This window comes from Peromyscus leucopus, chromosome 18 (genome assembly GCF_004664715.2).
Source record: "Peromyscus leucopus breed LL Stock chromosome 18, UCI_PerLeu_2.1, whole genome shotgun sequence".
NCBI lineage: Eukaryota > Metazoa > Chordata > Mammalia > Rodentia > Cricetidae > Peromyscus > Peromyscus leucopus.
The window spans coordinates 24,275,097-24,293,289 of NC_051078.1; the positions used below are offsets into that span (position 1 = coordinate 24,275,097).

General features: G+C 38.3%; 1 protein-coding gene across 2 annotated transcripts in view; it reads left to right on the top strand.

Moving 5' to 3' along the window:
- The window catches only part of Mettl25 (methyltransferase like 25), a 76,642-nt gene that overhangs the window by 50,360 nt on the left and 8,089 nt on the right, over nt 1-18,193 (top strand). For both annotated transcript variants that reach the window (XM_028883515.2, XM_028883514.2), the window contains exon 9: nt 10,619-10,712. In XM_028883515.2, the coding sequence (XP_028739348.1) occupies nt 10,619-10,712 (94 nt within the window). The remainder of the gene's footprint in view (nt 1-10,618; nt 10,713-18,193) is intronic.

Sequence of the window (18,193 nt, forward strand, 5' to 3'; positions counted from 1 at the left end):
GAAGAGCATTTTTCTAGTAGACACAAGGCCGTGGGTTCATTCTCAGCACCGCAACAGGACAGAATGCGGTGAACAACAGGGTGGAGACACGCCAGTATGTTCTTGTGATGACAGCGTTATAGACGCTTCAAGATACTACTGGTTTCTGGAGGAAGGGAAAGTAGGAAGAGAAGGAGAGGGTGTGCTTGTAAGACAGCAAAACAAGTGATCTTTAAGGGAAGTGCCATCTTCCTGATAGAATCAGTTTCCACTCTACCGTCTGGAGACTTGGTGGGAAGCTACATGAAGGCTATACTAACCCCTGTTCTTCCTTCGAACTTTGTGTGATCTTACACCTTACTGTAAAAATAAAAGCTGTGGAAAACAGAACATATATGGCACACATAAAAATTTTAGAATTACATTATAAAGTAACAGTAAGTGACCAAAATTAAGAAAAAAAATGGATGGTTTTAAGTATCTTAGAATTAAAGAAGCTAGAAGTATATAGGTCAGCAGAGCAGCCCTTGCCTAGCATGAGCTGGGCCATGGTTTTGATCTCTAGGACAAAAAGACAGACAGACAGACAGACAGACAGGGGTAGGAGGCAAGGAGGGAGAAGAAGGCGCAGCACCCCAGGCAGCAGCAGTCTGCTGGGTACGAAGGTGGCGTCTGAAAGGAAACACCAGGAAACAAAAAGATGAGGAGTGACAGGGAAAGACTAGAGGTGTGTGGAAAGTAGTGAAGAGGCTTCGTTGCTATTGATAAGAAAAGACAGAGAACAACGTGATAGAAATATTGGGCAGGGTTGTTGGTCTTGAATACAAGAAGACAGGAGTTACTAGATTCAGAAAGTGCACAAATCTCAAGACACACTTTAAAGGAACAACTTAAAGACACATAATGAGAAGAACTGTGGGAATGAACACGGGACTGAGAAAAGGAAAGAAGAGGCCTTCAGAGGGACCGTGGTCAGGCTGGACTGCTGAGGGCGGGAAGGTGTGGCTGCTGAAGCCTGAGGACCTGGGCTTCATCCCTTGGACCACAGGGTCACTCAATCCATACACACATGCATATGTGTATAAATAAATGTAACGGAAATGTAAAGAACTGCTATTCAGTAGGAAAAAATCAGAAGTCAAATCATGTTCAAAGGGCTGGAAGAAATATGGCTACAGCATAAGATATTTAAAAGCCTGGATGAAATAAAGATATTTTCATATAAAAATAGCAAATATGTATCCTGCTAAAAGAAATGCTAAATGATTAAAATGGCTGTGATTTTCTGCAGTGGTCTCCATCTGTTGCAAGAGAAGCAATTGTAAACAAAGAACTATGGGCAACCGAGGAAAGCGGGGAGCAGGAAAGGGTTATTCCCCAGGGAAGAGCACACCGATTGGTCATCCAGTGCCAAATGGTCAGCCTTGAGAACATACGTACAAGTAACATTACCCAGACTGAAGAAGTTACATTTAGGAATATATATGTATATACGTATATGTATATACATATACACACATGCACACAGTAACAATGAAAAGAAAAAGCCATGACTTTGAAGGAGAGAGGGAAGGAGTATATATGGGAGGGTTTGTAGAAAGGGAAGGGAAAGGAGAAATGATATAATTAAATTATAATCTCAAAAAAATAATGTAGGGTAAATTATTGTAATGGCCAGAAGGTCCTCAGAAACTTCCAAGCAAATTTTATTATAGCCAAAATAGCATGGTATCTGATATTTTTCTTCCTTCTCTTTTTAAATAATTAAATAAATGGAGCAGAAAAAAATCTAAAATCTATAAATTATTAAACATAAGATCTTAGGATGGTAGTCAGATTTTCAGAAATATGATTTTTTTTATCCAGACATCATTAAAAAGCATATTTGCTACATCCAGAATTTTAAGTAAAAATCAGCCATATCTATACCTGTGTATGGTTGAACACACCACCCAGCTAATCAGGAGGTTGAGGCAGGAGGACCAAAAGTTTAAGGCCATCCTAGACCATATAGGGAGATTCTGTCCAAAAGACCAAAAGAGAGAACAAAAAGTGGTATGTCAAATAATGAACCTAACAAAGGTAATTTAAGACACTCCTATAAAAATGCTGAAGAACTCTTAAAAAATGTATGTATTAAGCTAAAATGTAATCTCTCAAAATGATGACTTGATTGAGGTCTATATATAAGGTTTTAGAGTGCAAAAGACAGAAAAATGCTGTCCCTTAATTCTTTGATATTTTGTTTAGTTTTCTTTGTTGGCTCAGTTAAGTTGTCCTCAGGTGAGAAGCCTGCCCTACAATACCTGCAACATTATTCCATAAGTCTCTCTGATTGCTTATACCGTCTAATTAGAAGTCACAGTTTTTCGTGGACTTAACCATAACATCATATTCTGTTACAGTTTTGATTTGGTATTCAATACACTTAAAAGTCAGTAATTTGAAGAACTGTTTTATTTCATAAATAGTCCTTATATGGAAATTTCCGAAGGGAATTGAGCACCAAAGAAGGAATTTCACAGGGTAAGAATCTCTTGAAACACTTGCAAAGAAGGGAAGCCCAGTGCACATAGTTTGTTTGTGGTTTGCCTTATTTTTTGCTGTATTTGGGGGTGAACCCAAGCAGGCTGGGCAAACATTTTACAACTGAATTGCATCGTTACTGCCTTATCCATTTGATTCTATTCTGTGATGAGAACCACATATCCAACTATACAAGAAACAGATACTTTTTTTCTGTGGCCAAGTTTAATCTTTTTTTTTTTTTTTTTTAAATCTGACCAAATAGTAAACTGAAAACTCAGATCCCTTAAACATTCTCACAAAATCACAGCAGATGTTTTCATCTGTAATGTGTGGTCAAGTTAAAATTAAAAGCATGATTTATATTAATCTGAAAGGAAATTTAAAGATTTTACAAAGTAGGACTCCATGTTGGAAGTCGTCAGTGTGTATTAGCATGTGAAAGGTACAAGATCACGGCTCATTTATGATGTTGGAGAAACTGAGCTTCTGTATATGTCTTCTCATGATTGTTTTTATTTATTTAGTGTACATCTGCTTCATTGTGTCCCGAAAATCTATACAGCTGGAGAGGGCTGTGTGCCACCGTGCTCTTACATTATAGTTTTGGAAAAGCATGTGGGTGGTGATAGATTGCGTTGAGTAGAATTTTAATTAGACCTAGTGTATTCTCTTATTAAAAGATGGAGTACAATTTCTCCTTAGCATGCTGACCATGCTTTATTCTCACAGAGGGCCATCTTTTAATCTGCCCTTAATTTTCTATAATTTTTCTTTCAGACAATCATTGCATTTTTCTAACTTGTTGAAAATGTTTGATAATTTTTCACCTTTATATACCTACACTAAAAGATATTGTCACATTCAAGACCACGTCTAATCTCTTAGAAATATCCTTTCCACTAAGATCATTCTCGGCTCTCCGAGCAGCTGCCCACACACCCTGACTGCAGCAGATTCTTGCTTTCCCGTGTAACTGTTTTTGTGCCTCCTATGATCTCTGGATCTTTTCTCTAGCTGGTCTATGCTCTTGCCCATGACTGCCACTTCCTTCCTGCCAGAGCCTGGAGCAGATGAAATCCTTAGTGCCCTTTACACTCCACACGAGTTTGCTTTTCTCTTCACTTCTTCTTTCCTCCGTTGTTCACAGTAAAATGGTGTTTCAGCCATTTTATGAATTCCTTAATGGTCACATGAAGGAATGAAATGAAATGTCCTCTTCACACCACTCTTTTCCCTTGTTGATTATCTCCCAACTCGATTATGGTCTTATATGTTTCCTTTCCTAAACCCCCCAAAAAATAAAATGTTCAGTACTGCAATTATTTTTTATATTCTTCTGTGTTTTACTTACCCCACTTGAGCAAACCACCCTTTTCAGGAACCCTAATGTCCCCATGTTACTAAATACCACAGTTGCTTCTGCAGCCTTATCTTTCTTCGCCTGCCATCTGTGTTGTCCATAGTTGACTGTTCTGTGTTGAAGCCTACTTTTTCCTATTCTAGTGAAACACTTCAATGTTCCTTGAAAATTTTTTGCCAGAACACTTACGACTTGGCATCTGAAATCGCCTGGCTGGAATTCTCCCCACAGGCGCTCTCCTGGATCACTCACCCTCCCTGCAGTCCTTCCCTCAGGGGCATCCTTTGCAGAATATCTACCAGGCACCCTCACTCGCTCCTCTCTACCTGTTTGGCTTCCTCTCCCCAGTTTCTCAGTGGTATTCCCTGTTGTACTGCCATTGTTGATCATCTCATAATCCCTGCCATCCTTTCTCTTGGTTTTCTTCAGTACAACTGGTGGGACCTGATAACCTGCCTCAACAGTCATTTTATATAACTTTCTTTTTATTTATTCTTTGTGTCTTTCACATCATACATCTTGATCTCATTCATGTCCACTTCATATCCACACTGTGCCCTTGCAATCCTCCCCTACCAAAAAAAATACAATTTAAGAGAAAAAAAAGGAAAAAAGGATAAATCTTGTCATAGAAGCTGTAGTGTTACTCAGTGAGGAAACCCTGTTGTCCATGTATCTTTACTTGCAAGTTCATTGCAAAGAGCCATTGGTCTGGTTCGACACCTCTGGTTTCTGCTACACTATCGATGCTGGGCCCTCACTGGGACTCCTCTTGGACATACTGTTGTTGCTCTGTGTTCTGGAGATCTTGCAGCTTTAGCAGGACCAACCAACCCTTCATGTCCTCCAGCAGATCATGCATGGGGTGGATGTTAGGGTGGGCTAACTCCTAACCTTTTACTAAACCTCAAGTTCACGACTTGCCTAGGCTGGCTGGCCATTGATCTTCAGGGACTGCCTGACTCCAGCTCTTCAGCTTTCCAGGGCTGGGGTTAAAAGCACAAGCCGCTATGCTTAAGTTGTTACCTCAGGTCTAGGGATCCGAACCCAGATCCTTATTCTTGAACACCAGGTACTTTGCCAACTGAGCCGTCTACACAGTCCCTTGAACACTTGGTTATTACAGCATGAATGTTTTTCAAAACTTACAACACTTACGTTTTTGTTTGTTTGATTCGGTGTTTGAGGGACACCATGAGTGTGCCGTGGTACCTGTGGGAAGGTCAGAAGACAGCTGTGGGAACCAGTTCTTTTCTTCCACCACATGGGTCCTGGGATTAAATCATGTCATGAGAGTTACCCAGGAAGATGACAGTGTTATAAATGATGACTATAAAAGTGAAGAGTGCAGATTAATTACAACAAGCTCTCACAAAATGACTGACGTTACTGAAAATCAGTATACACCTATATTCTATGTGTGTATGTCCTTCTTCCATCCTTTATTTCCTGTAATTTAAGTCTTGAAGGTCTTGGGCCTACCTCATTTTCTCAGGTTAACCCACAGTTTAGTATTTATATTAAAACTGTAGATGTTTCCAAATGCTGGCGGATAAAAATCCTTTTCTTGCAACTATAAATGAATGGGCCATATTCTGCATCAGAAGTTCTCATAGCTCCTTTTCCTTATATGTGACAAGAGAGGAATAGCTATTCGATAAGGCCATCACTGTGGAAAGGTATTATAGAATACACCTACATTCAGTATATCTACAACTCAGAGGTGACCATTTGCAGCTTAGTAATATAAAACACGAGTTCATCCCTGCTCTGCTGGAGGGAGTATTGTGCAGAAGTTCCTGTCTGAAGTGGTAAAGCCAAATATCAGGCAGCCTACTAAATCTCTCCGTACTGTTTTTCTTCTTGGGGTCAATAATTAGACCTAGCCACATGGAGTTGTTTGAAGGTTAAATGCATTAAGAAAGAGTGTGTTCTTTACTTGGCACTTTTCATTCTGTATTTATTTATTAGTTCTCACCATGTACTAATTTATATTTGTTTGTATAGTTAGGCTTGCCTTTGTCTTTATCTGAGTACAAAAAGTAGATCTGCTTAGTGATGTATTTCCCTATTATTGTGTAACAAGATTTGTTCTGGTACAACATTTTTGATTAATGATTGAATCCACTATTGGGATCCTGCCATATATTCCTTCTGTGCTTGGTACTAGCAATATGGTCATGAACAAAGCAGAACCTTTTCTTTAGCACTTAGAGTAGTGATTGCAGACATAAATTTAAATGTCATGTCTTTGTCAATAGTTGTGAATATGCACATAAAGTGAATGTTTATCTGTGATATGGTAGTGTATAACTTTTATAACGAGCTCAAAAAAGCAGAAAAGAAAGGAAGGGGGAAAGGATGGGAGAGAGGGAAGGAGTGGGGAGGGAGAAAAGGAAGGAGGGAGGGAGGGAAGGAGGGATAAAATTCTAATACTCTTCCCCTTTGGAAAAGCCCACTAGCTTAAAAAAGGAAAGACATGATAGTCAGAAAATTAAGAATATATGAAAGAAATGTTTTGTGTCAGGAATCCAATTTCACCTGGAGTGCTAGAGAAGGGATCCTAAAGGAAGCAATGTTTGAGGAGGATCTGAAGGGAGTTCGGGCTTCCAAAGACAAGGCTGGAAAATGGAATGAATGTTGTTCCAAGACTAGTGTTTACAGTTAAAAGAAAGTGTGCGCAAGAAAGCTGTTAAAATGCCAGTGTTGCTGAGGAGACAGTGTCATAATACAATGTTGGAGAGCTCAGTGAGAACCTCAGAACAGGCTTCTTCACTCAAAGAAGGGTTCGCATCTTACTCTCAAGGTTCAAGATTCATGAGACACTCTTAAAGAATTTAAAAAGCAAGAATGACCTGGCCAGTCACCTTTCTTGTTCTATTTGGCTTATAGTTTCCTCCTGTTATTGCTACAGATAAATAAAAGATTTCAAATGTCTTATGCAGCAAACTATTATATAATACACTAAAAGTAGTATTAACAATAACTATGCGATGAGATTTTGGAACAATAAAAGTATACTCTAAAAAGGGAAAGTAAGGCATGATCAGATCAAAATTGAAAATGTTTCTCTTATTTTTTTAGACTATAGTGTTTACTTTCTCTGTTGAGGGACTCCACTAAGGTAACAGTGAGTAGGAGAGAATCACCAGAATCCTTGCATCAAGGGAAAACCTTAATGGCTTTTCCCTTTGAGGGTGGGGAGACTACCCTGCAAGTGTTCTTAAGGTGAAAGTCATGAAATGACATTAAGTGGAATCTTTTCTGACTAGCTCATTGGTTTGTTGTTCTGTAATATCTAAGTACCTGTCTATCATATCAATGTCTGTTATGCATAAGAATGACTGCTTCCTCAAAGTGCACCTATGATTACTAATGCCTTTTCATTCAAGACAGTGGAAAAATAACAAATTGGATGCAAAGATAAAAAGGGCTGTAGAAATTCAGAATAAGCAGATGGTTAACTACTTTACCAAAAAGAATATGTACACCTGAGCTTTGCCACATGATTGACTAGTACAAGTGAGAAGAGTGAGGAACTCCTCACCTGTTTAGAAATGATTATGTGAGTAGATAAAACAAGTCAAACGCGTGGTGGACAATCTAAACCAGGAAGCAAACACTTAAGGAGAGAAAACTAAAGTCTAGAATATAATGAATGGTGTATGGGAAAGTGGGAAAATGCTGTCATAAATGTGGGTCCTGGCTGTATAAGTAAGGATTCTCTATTCTTTTTAATAGAATAGTTATTCACAACTTTGAGGGCAGAGAAGTGACAAAATGGTTCTAAACATGTACTTCTAAAAGTATATATTAACAGAAATGAAGAAAGATTTCAAGGCAGGGGGTAGAATATTGGCAGTATGATGGGGGAAAGAGGAATAATGGGACAGGAAGGGTCAAATGGGGTGGGAGAGGAGAGAGCGTGGGAGAGAAAGGAATATGGGGAGGGATTACTGACACTAAAGACCTTTGAAAATGACTTATAGAAACCTACTGGCCGGGCGGTGGTGGCGCACGCCTTTAATCCCAGCACTCGGGAGGCAGAGGCAAGTGGATCTCTGTGAGTTCGAGGCCAGCCTGGGCTACCAAGTGAGTTCCAGGAAAGGCGCAAAGCTACACAGAGAAACCCTGTCTCGAAAAACCAAAAAAAAAAAAAAAAAAAAAAAAAAAACCTACTGGAGAAGCTTCCGAAAGTACATACTTATACATACTTACAAGGAGGTTAATGGTGGTGTTACCCTCTACCAGGACAGTCCCTCCCAGATACCATAGTCCATTAAATTAAAAGACCAGTGTCAGATGTGGGTTGCCTCTCTAAGTTATTAGGCAATGAGGCACCATAGACACACCCCTGACAAACAAAAAGAACTTACATGCTATTGCCACTGATTTTGGTTACCTTCCAGACTTTGATAGTAAAATCCTTTTTTTTTTTTTTTTTTTGAAGACACCATATACTTGAACCATAGGATATGAAAACTATCAAGCTGATACCTGGAGGGTCTATCCTTGCTAATTTTCATGGTTCTGGAAGGTTCTATGCAATGCTAATGGCAAAGAAAAGTCATCAGAAGTCTTATTCATCTGTGAACACTGGAAGCTATGATAACAGCTGTCCTGGTTAAAAAAAAATGTCCACTGATATAATAGTGGCACAGATGTTATGGGACTAACTAAAAACCTGGCTGGATTTAAAGTCAACATCACAAGATAGAATTCATGCCTAGGATTGTTAACTGGGCCAAAATTCCATAGCTGGCTAGGTCATGGGCCCTAGGGAGCACCCTAGTGTTGTTTGTTTTTGCTTTTTTTGGGGGCCCGCCACCCAGCTCTTAAACAAATCACACAGGGAGGCTTATTATCACTTATACATTCCCGACCTTAGCTTGGCTTGTTTCTAGCCAGCTTTCCTTAACTTTAAATTATCCTGTCTATCTGTTCCTGTATACTTTTCTTTGTTTCTTACTCCATGGCTTGTTGTGTAGCTGGGGGGCCCTGATGTCCCCCTCCTTCACAGGCTACTTCTTCCTCTTCTCCCAGATTTCTCCTTCTATATATTCTGTCTGCCTGCCAGCCCCACCTATCCTTTCTCCTGCCTCACCATTGGCTGTTCAGCTCTTTATTAGACCATCAGGTGTTTTAGACAGGCACAGTAACACAGCTTCACAGAGTTAAACAAAGGCAACATGAACAAAAGTAACACACCTTAGAATAATATTCCCCAACAACCTAATATTATTCTGCTAACTAGTAGCAATATGGTGCCCCCTATATTCTTATCTTTATACTCATAGAGTAGGACATCTCTCAGCCTGCATCAGAGAAGATGCTTTTGGCAGTGGTAATTAATATGGAGGTCCACAACTGACCAGCCTGCAGAGAATAAGAGACTAAGAGGCTCACACACTAGGGTGCTTAGCTCTAAATGAGACATCTGCATCATACCTCTCCTCCCAAAGGCTCAGGAATCATTTCAGAAGAGAAAGGGAAAACACTGTAAAAAGCCATGGGTAGTGGACTTCTGTAGTAAAGCCAGATTTGCCGGACACCAGAGGGTCATTGAACACATAAATCTGTGACTTGCATGCCTAATACATCAAGCTAGCCAAATTACTTTACATGAATGAGCAAGGTGGGGGTCATGGAATCTCACTCCTAGCTCAAGAGTTATTAGCAATTGATGGAAACTGGGGAGGCAGAGCCAGTTTTTATAAGACCCCTGAGAGGCTACCCGTGTTTCAGTAGATGGTCCTGTACCCATGCACATACACACAGCACTTAAGTGGACTTTATGGGTTTACTAAAAACAGCACATGGAGCAGGGAGGAAAAGGCAATGGGGAGGGTAGTTAAAGGGGTAAGGGGAGGAATTAGGAAGAAATGGGGGTGGATTTGACCCAAGTATCATACGCATGGAGGCAGCTATAAAATTCTCAAACAGTAATAAGAAAAAGACTTGAGAAAACGGTTGGAATCACAATTATATGACATAGTAAATAGAACTGAGGCTGCTGTCTTGAAGTGTAGCTTAAGGGATCTAAGATCCATTGCAAAGGTAGAAGGATAGAATATAATAATCTAATCATGGGTCTAATGTTCTGTCAAGGGTAAATGAGGCTTCATTTATCACTTTGATAACATGTAGGTACTGATTATTTTTTTATGCCTCTGATTTCTATTTTATGCTTAGTTGCGGCCCAGATCGAGAGATGTGACAGTCTAGTGTAGAATTATTTAAATTGAAAACTATTTCGTGATACTTTGTTTAAAATACAATGTAGATCTGCAAGGCATAAATGGTAGTCAGGCCCCAGTTGGCTGTTAGTGCTTGTGAGTTCTCTTTGGATAGCAGCTGAAGTATTGCCCCTGTTAGAACATGTTGCAATAAAATGTGCAGTGTAATGTCATGCCAATAAAAGTAGAATGTGTTTTGAGCACAGTGGAAATTTCGAGAACCTATTCCTTGTTAAACTTGAGATTTTTAATAGTATAAATTTGAAGTGTCTCTTACATAGTATTGTGTTCAGAATATTGTCTTCCACTGCTGTGTTTTCCAAGAATTCTCTAAAGCAGATCTTGAACATAATGTCACTTAACAAATGTCACAAAAGTATTACTTCATTTTTATCACATCTGGATTTTATGCCATATATATGAAAGATATTTTAAAATATTCCATGTTGAAATTCAAAACCATCTATACTTTCAGTTGGAAAAAACTAAAAAGAGATTCACTTTTGTTTTGCAGTGATCGGCACGTTGGTAAAATTTATTCCAAATGTTCTTCCTTTCTGGATTATGTCAGAATGTCTCTAAAGAAGCTTGGATTAGATGAGTCCAAGGTCAGTGTATGATTACCATTTATTTTCACAAAATACAAGAATTCTTGGTAGGCTAGTGGATTGAGGCAATACAACATCATTTGCTTTCTACTTTTCTCCCTCCTATAAAAACTCTAAATTATATCAAAATTAAACCTCTATTACCTTTTTTGCACTTCACCTTTCCTGACACATGTATAGAAAGTTTATTATTGTGTATCACCAAAGCAACTCTTTCTTTAGGTTTTTTTTTTTTTAAGTTAAAAGAATGTTTAATTTCACTAAATAAAATGGAGTTAAAATGCAGAACATTGAACACTGTAAATGGAATTTAGAATTGAACAAAGAAGAAATGATTAATTTTAAAATCATTTACTTGTAATTTTATGGCTAATTATAACAATATTAAATTTAGAATGACTCTAAGTGTGAGCATTCTGTTAAGTTGGAACATCACAGTAGCTATGAGCTAACATTGTAGATAATGTTATTGAAAGTAAATAGTAAGCTAGTTGACTCAGAAAAAAACTCAATATAATTCAAATTATACATCATCTAAAAAAATTAAATTGCACTACTGTTACTCTGGCATATTAAATTGATTGTAAATTAGAAAATTAGTCTCTTTTCTGGTTGCTGTGATAAAATGCCCTAACAGAAGCTTTAGGTAAAAAGGTTAATTTTCAGCTCACAACTCCAGGTTACATCCTTCCATAATAGCAAAGTCATAATTTTGCTTGAAATCAGAGGTAGGAGCTTGAAGAAGTTGGTCATATCATATCCATGATCAAGGACAGAGAGCAACGACTACATCAGCTCAGTTTCTCCACTGTTATGTAGTTCAGCATCCCCTGCCTATGGAATGGTGCTACCCACAGTGAATGCATCTTTCCACCCCAGTTTTTTAATATAGTCAATATAAACCCAAAGACATGCCCAAGGACCAATGTGGTATAGATAGTCCTACATCGAGACTCTTCCTATGTGATTCTAGATTATGTCATTGATAATTAAAACTAACCGTCTCAATATGAAATTATTCTTTTGAAAGAGGAAACTTACACAGACATATTGTACCTAAGGTAAAATGTATGATTGTCTACCATACCATTGTCATTTTGGTCTTGTTTATTTATTTCTTAAAGCAACTAGACTAGTAGTCATTTTGTTACTGTATCCCCTATCAAATGGTTATGAAATCTGTATGACTTAGGAATAAATAAATGAGAAGATACATGTAAAACTCACCCCACATTTATATGTAATTGCTTACTGCATGACACTACTACTTACGGCTTGTCTCTGTTGGTGTATTATTAGTAAATAACATAATTGATAGAATTCTCATAAATATTTTTACTTAATGAAATGAAGCTACTTTTGTGTGAATGATTGAACACGTCCACTCTGACTTACTTAAACTGAAAACATACTGTCCTTTTTCAAAAACGAAACAAAACATCCAGAATTCATGTTTATCCTCCTTTCGGACTTTGTCTTCTCAAGTTTATTATTATTAATAGTAACCACAGTAAACGTTCTTTCCTACATCTGTTAATGTTTCATTATTAGAATATTAACTATGGTTAACATTTACTAAACACTGGCTTGTGATCGATGCTCTGCTGAGGATATCACAGTGCCTCGTTTACTCTTCACAAGACATTTGCCCTAGACAGCTGACATCATAAGGTGAACCACCAACTCCCTCAGACTGGAGGGAGACAGGAGACTACACATAGGAGCAAACTCCACATACAAGTTCGGTAGGAAACAAGAACCACCACGGTGAGAAGTCCTGGCAGCTCAGCAGAGGCTCAGTGTGGACAGATGTGAGGAGGAAGCACTAGAGGTGTCCAGACAGGTTTAAGGGGTACCACACTTTTGTGAGCTTTGCCTCTGACTGTAACCTAGTTCTGATGAACATTAGAGAAAGACCCCCTCATTCTTGCGGCAAGGGAAATGAAAGAATAACCATTTTAAAGTAAGTCAGGCCATTCTGTTCTTACCGAGACCGGCTTTTAGAGAGACCTTGTTTAATCAGAGCCCAACTGCTGGAGTTTTGTCCACACCTAACTGAAGAGGGGAAATTGAGGATCCAACATTAGCCAATTCTGTCTACCCTGCCCCACCCAAGAGGGCGTGAAAATACCAAGAAGTGCTGGTGAAGTTCATAGTCAAGAAACAGGTTCATTGACAGACTGAGATCCAAGTGTAAGAGGACAAAACATTTCTTACCACCACACTACTAACGGCATAGTTCATAACAATTCATAACAGTACTTTTTATACGGTACATCACTTTGAAATACCAAAAATTTATAAGGCATACTAAAGACAGTAAACACGGTTTGAAGAGATGGAACTCACCACAACCACACTGAGTGATGGAAAGGACAGTGGAAATGTTAACCTGCAATTGCAAATAGGGTAATATGCCAAAGGTTTGAATTAATAATCTGGACAGCAGACAGGAGCAGATGGACGGTGGAAGCGGAGAGATCTCGGACAGCCTAAGATAACATTTTAAGAAGATTTTAGAAGTAGTTCAAAATATTATACTCAGGCAGAAAGATTATAAAAGGCAGAGGTGGTGGATGCCTCCAAGGAAACAGTCTTGCAGACACGACAGGACTGATGCACGAATGAACTCACGCCGACTGTGACAGCACCTGCAAGACCTGCACAGGTTCAATCTAGAAAAGTCCCAGCACCGGGAAGGAGAAGTGGCAGGGTCCCACCTCCAACCAAGAAGCTATTTGCAATCAATACCTGCTGGGAAAGACAACAGTGGGGTGTCAGCCACAGTCTGCAGCGGGCCGCAGGCAGCAGGCTTCGGAGTAGCTGGCCAACACACAGCAGACTCCGTGTTGTGTGTGTGTGTCTGTGTTGGTGGATGTTTTGTTTCATTTTGATATTTTTTGGTCTTACTAATTTTTTACTTGTTTTGATTTTCATTTTTTATTTTGTTTCTATTTCTGGAGAGAAAAACAGAAAGAACACAAAGTGTTCGGTGGTAGCAAAGTGGGGAGGATCTGGAAGGAATTGGAGGAAGCAGAAGACAGGATCAAAATATGTCATATGGACAAAAAAGAAGTATTCCTGAATAAATGCGTGAGTGGATGAAGCAAAACTACTGTAAGGAAAAGGAGTAAATTTTTGTGACTTTCTAGTAGACTGGACACAGCAGAGGAAAGAACCTCTGAGATTGAGGATGGGGGGTAGCAAACTCATAGAACTGCAAAACAGAAAACCAAGGCCCAAAATAAATAAAGGACTGGAGGAAGGAAGGAAGGAAGGAAGGAAGCCAAGGACTGGAAATGGTAGATGAAGTGCAAATACATATTGTAGTCTTATCAGATTGAAGACATAAAAGAACAGGGGAAATAATTGAATTTCTAATGATGAAAGTGTCTCCTGTTGGCTAGATACCAAACCACAGATCCAGAAAACAGAGACCACCAACAGACCACAGATCCAGAAAACAGAGGCCACAAACAGACCACAGATCCAGAAAACAGAGACCACAAACAGACCACAGATCCAGAAAATAGACCACCAAGCAAGACGAGTAACAAAAATTGCATTAAGACAGATATCTTTAATCAACAGAAAAGTCACAGCTAAAGAAAAAGAAATGGGAAGAAGATAATGATGCTCTTATCGTTTATCTGTGGATGAGCAAAGATGAGAATTACTTCTAAATTCATCTCAGAAATGGCACAAACAGTAAGAGAGTAAAGGAAATACTTTAAATGTTGGGAGAAGGGAATGTTGACACACTTTAGGCTATGAAATTATTATTGAGAAAATGAAACATTTTTCAAACTAATAAAACTTGAAGGAAATTACAGACTCCAAGTGGAATCTACTCAAGTACATGAGCTGGGTTCAGCATTCCAGTACCATTGCATGTGGTCCAGCTCAGTAACAGAATATAAAAGAACAATCACATGATCATATGTGTAGATATTTTTTTGTAGAATCATTTGTACATTGATGGAAAATAGCTCCAAAAAGCCTATTTATAACACTACATTTAATGTGAAAAACACAAAGTTTTCTTGGTAAGATGAAAAACAAGACAAGATTTTTTTTCCTCCGTGCTTTTCAACACCATATTATAATACTGTCTAGTGCATTAAGAGAAGAAAGGGAAGTGAATGGTATTCTCATTGGAAAGAAAGAAAACTGTCCTTGTTCAAGATGCCATGATCATCTTCTTTAAAAAAAAAAATCCAACGAAATAATGAGCAATTAAGATAATAAAATTAAGCAAGGTAGAATATAAAGCCAATGCACAGAAGATCATTTTCCTCAAAACCAACAATGGACAAGTGAAATTTGAAATTAAGATACAGCAGCATTTATATGAGCACACTACCCCAAAGTGAAATAGGTAGATTCCCTAATAGAATACAATCAAAATGTTTTAAGATAAGAACCAAAACTGAGAAATAAAGAGGAGAGAGAGTCTATGAAGGAGGATTTACTATTCTCAAGATGTCAGCACTTCCCAACTTGGATCTGTTCCAGTATAATCTGAGTCAGTATTTCAGGAAGTTATTTCATGGATGTTGACAAACTGTTCTTAAGTCATATATATAGAAAGGCAAAAGAATCAGAAAAGCTAACAATATTAGATGAAATCAAAGCTAAAGGGTTGTTACTGGGTGGCTTTAAGATTTACGATAGAGAAAAGTTGATATTTGCAGACTAATAGACTGGATCAAGGAACAGATTTGAGAGCCCAGAAATGGGCCCACCCAGATGTAGCCAGGTGTTGTGTGGCAAACTGATTCAGGCAGTACAGTAGAGTGAAGAGCCTCTTTTCTCACCAGGAGTGTTCAAACAATAGGACACACACAAGTAGAAAAGTGAATCTAGGAACAAATTACATCTTTCCCAAACTCAAAGTGAATCACATATGTAAATGTGAAATATAAGTCTATGACATTTCTGGAAGATAGCAAGAGAGTCTATTTTGATGTAATGGTGATTTTTCATCAAAAGTCAAAATTCATGAAAGTTACCTAAATTCATAAAAGGTGTACTACTTAGAATGGGTCCTAATGTAAAGTACAGCCCTGGGCAACAATGCCGTATAGACGTGGGTTCATCACTTATAGCAAAGACATCGTCCTTGTGGTGACCCTGGTAATGAGAGTCTGCTTGTGGACAGCATGGTACATTACAGGTGTTCTCAACTTCCCTAAAGGAACAAGTTTAAGAAAATATTCATGGTAGATGTGCTTTCATTATCCACAACTAATAAGAGTCTCAGGAAAAGAAAAGTATCACTGAATAAAAAGACTGTCTTAAGTGATTTCTTACTTTCTATTAGCTAATAAGGTTGCTAATGATGGCCCATTGATTTTCTATTACAATCACTTGATTGATTTTGTTTTGTTTTTTTAACTGTAAAGCATTTTTGTTGTTTTTTTGTGGGGCTTTTGTTTTGTTTGTTGTTGTTGTTGTTGTTGTTGTTGTTTTGGTTTGGTTTTTTGTGGGGTTTTTTTTGTTTTGTTTTGTTTTTATTTTCTAGACAGGGTTTCTCTGTGTAATAGTCCTGGCTGTCCTGGAACTCACTTTGCTCACTTTGTACACCAGGCTGGCTTCGAACTCACTGAGGCCCTCCTGCTTCTACCTCCCAAGTGCTGGGGTTAAAGGTGTACCACCCGGCTCCTATAAAGTGATTTGAGGGAAAACAAAAGTATACACTAGATACATTAGAAAAAAAGAGGACCAACAAATATCTCAAGGAATAAAATAATGGTGTACTGGGGGAAAGCAGCAGGTTGATAAGAGGGATTTGATGGTGGGGTGTTGTCTGGATTTTAAACAAGGGATTTAAACAATAGTGTCTTTTAGGCCAGGGTATTTGGAAGCAGGGAAAGTGATGAAACCAGATACATTTCTGGTATTTTACCAATGTCTCACTTTACCTGCACACCATGAAAGAGATGTATTAAAATTAAAATTTTCACCACAACACAATAGATATTTGTGTATAACTTTATTTCAAAAAAATTCACATAAAATTCTAAATGCTGTATAAGACTTTAATTTTTAAATATACCAAAAGCCTGAAAAGTTTGATTAAATTCTTAATTGTTTATTAATGATATTCCTGTGGAATTGAATGGGTGGTGAATGTATTGATGTGCACTTAACAGTTTAGGCAAGTGAACTACCTAGATAATATCTTAAGCTCTGCTTAAGTTCAAGTCACAGGAAATTATATTAAACATGAAAAGAAACTAAAGACTCCCAGACACCTCTTTCCAAAGGAAAGCAAGGCTACATACACTGGATCCCCCTTGGCTCTCACACCGTGTGAGGAATTTCTCCAGAAGTCTATTCAGTTGTGAATGTCAACAGTGGATTTTGCTCTGAGAGCTTTTCTCAAACTCAGCACCATTGGGATTTGGATCATAATAAGTATCGATACTGCTCTATGTATTCAGCAGTATCTCTGGACTCTGTCCACTAGATGTCAGCAGTGGCACGATGATTAAAATTTTGGCCATTGCCAAAATTGACCCCTGTTAAGAACCATTGATTTTGAGCATTTTTTCTCCTTTATGATTTCATCTGCCGCCACCTAACAGTCTCATTATGTGTCTGTGTTTTAAATTACCGTTTCCATCAATGAGTATGGGGAAGGAAAGGGTACTATGCAGTAGTTATAGTATACTGTTTTTATGCTTGAAGACTTCTTATTCAAAATGATCCCTATTTTGATCTTTCATTTTGAATAGTTGTAATCACCTTGGAGTAATGTTCATTGACCCCCTTCATAAAGTTTAGACTATTTTAAGAACATAGTTACCATTCTTCAGGAAAGCTAAGCTTACATATGTATCTCTTTAGATTGCGTTTGGCTTTTGTTTTCTTTGTGAGGTATCATGCCTCTTTCCTATTATCATTCTCTTGATACACACTACTGTGTCCTTTGGTTTTCTGTGTGAGTCTTTACCATTAAGCTGTGCCTTTTAAAACAAATAACTGGATCTTCTGGTTTGATCCAGTAAACTAGTCTACATGTTTTAATTGGAGTATTGAGACTATTAACATCTCTCAAGGTTATTAGTAAGATATTTGCTGACTCCTGATACTGCATTTCTGGTTGGTTGTGATACTGTTTTGTTTTTCTTCCTCCCTTCATCTTAGAGGTCTGTTGGTTACTGAATTGGAAATGTTTGATTCTATTCTAGCTCTCATTAGATAAAAAGGTGTGTGTGTGTGTGTGTGTGTGTGTGTGTGTGTGTGTGTGTGTGTGCGCGCGTGCGCGCATTGCACTTAGGTGCCTGTGGAGGCCATAAAAAGATGTTAGATACCCTGGATCTAAGGTACAGGCAGTTGAGTTGCCCAGCATAGGTGCTGGGAGCTAAAATCCAGCTCTTTGCAAGAAGAGTGAGTGTTCTTAGCCACTGAGTCACTCTAGCCCTGTAATTCTCATGTCTTAATATGTTCCTCGTGAGATATATTCTTCCATGTGC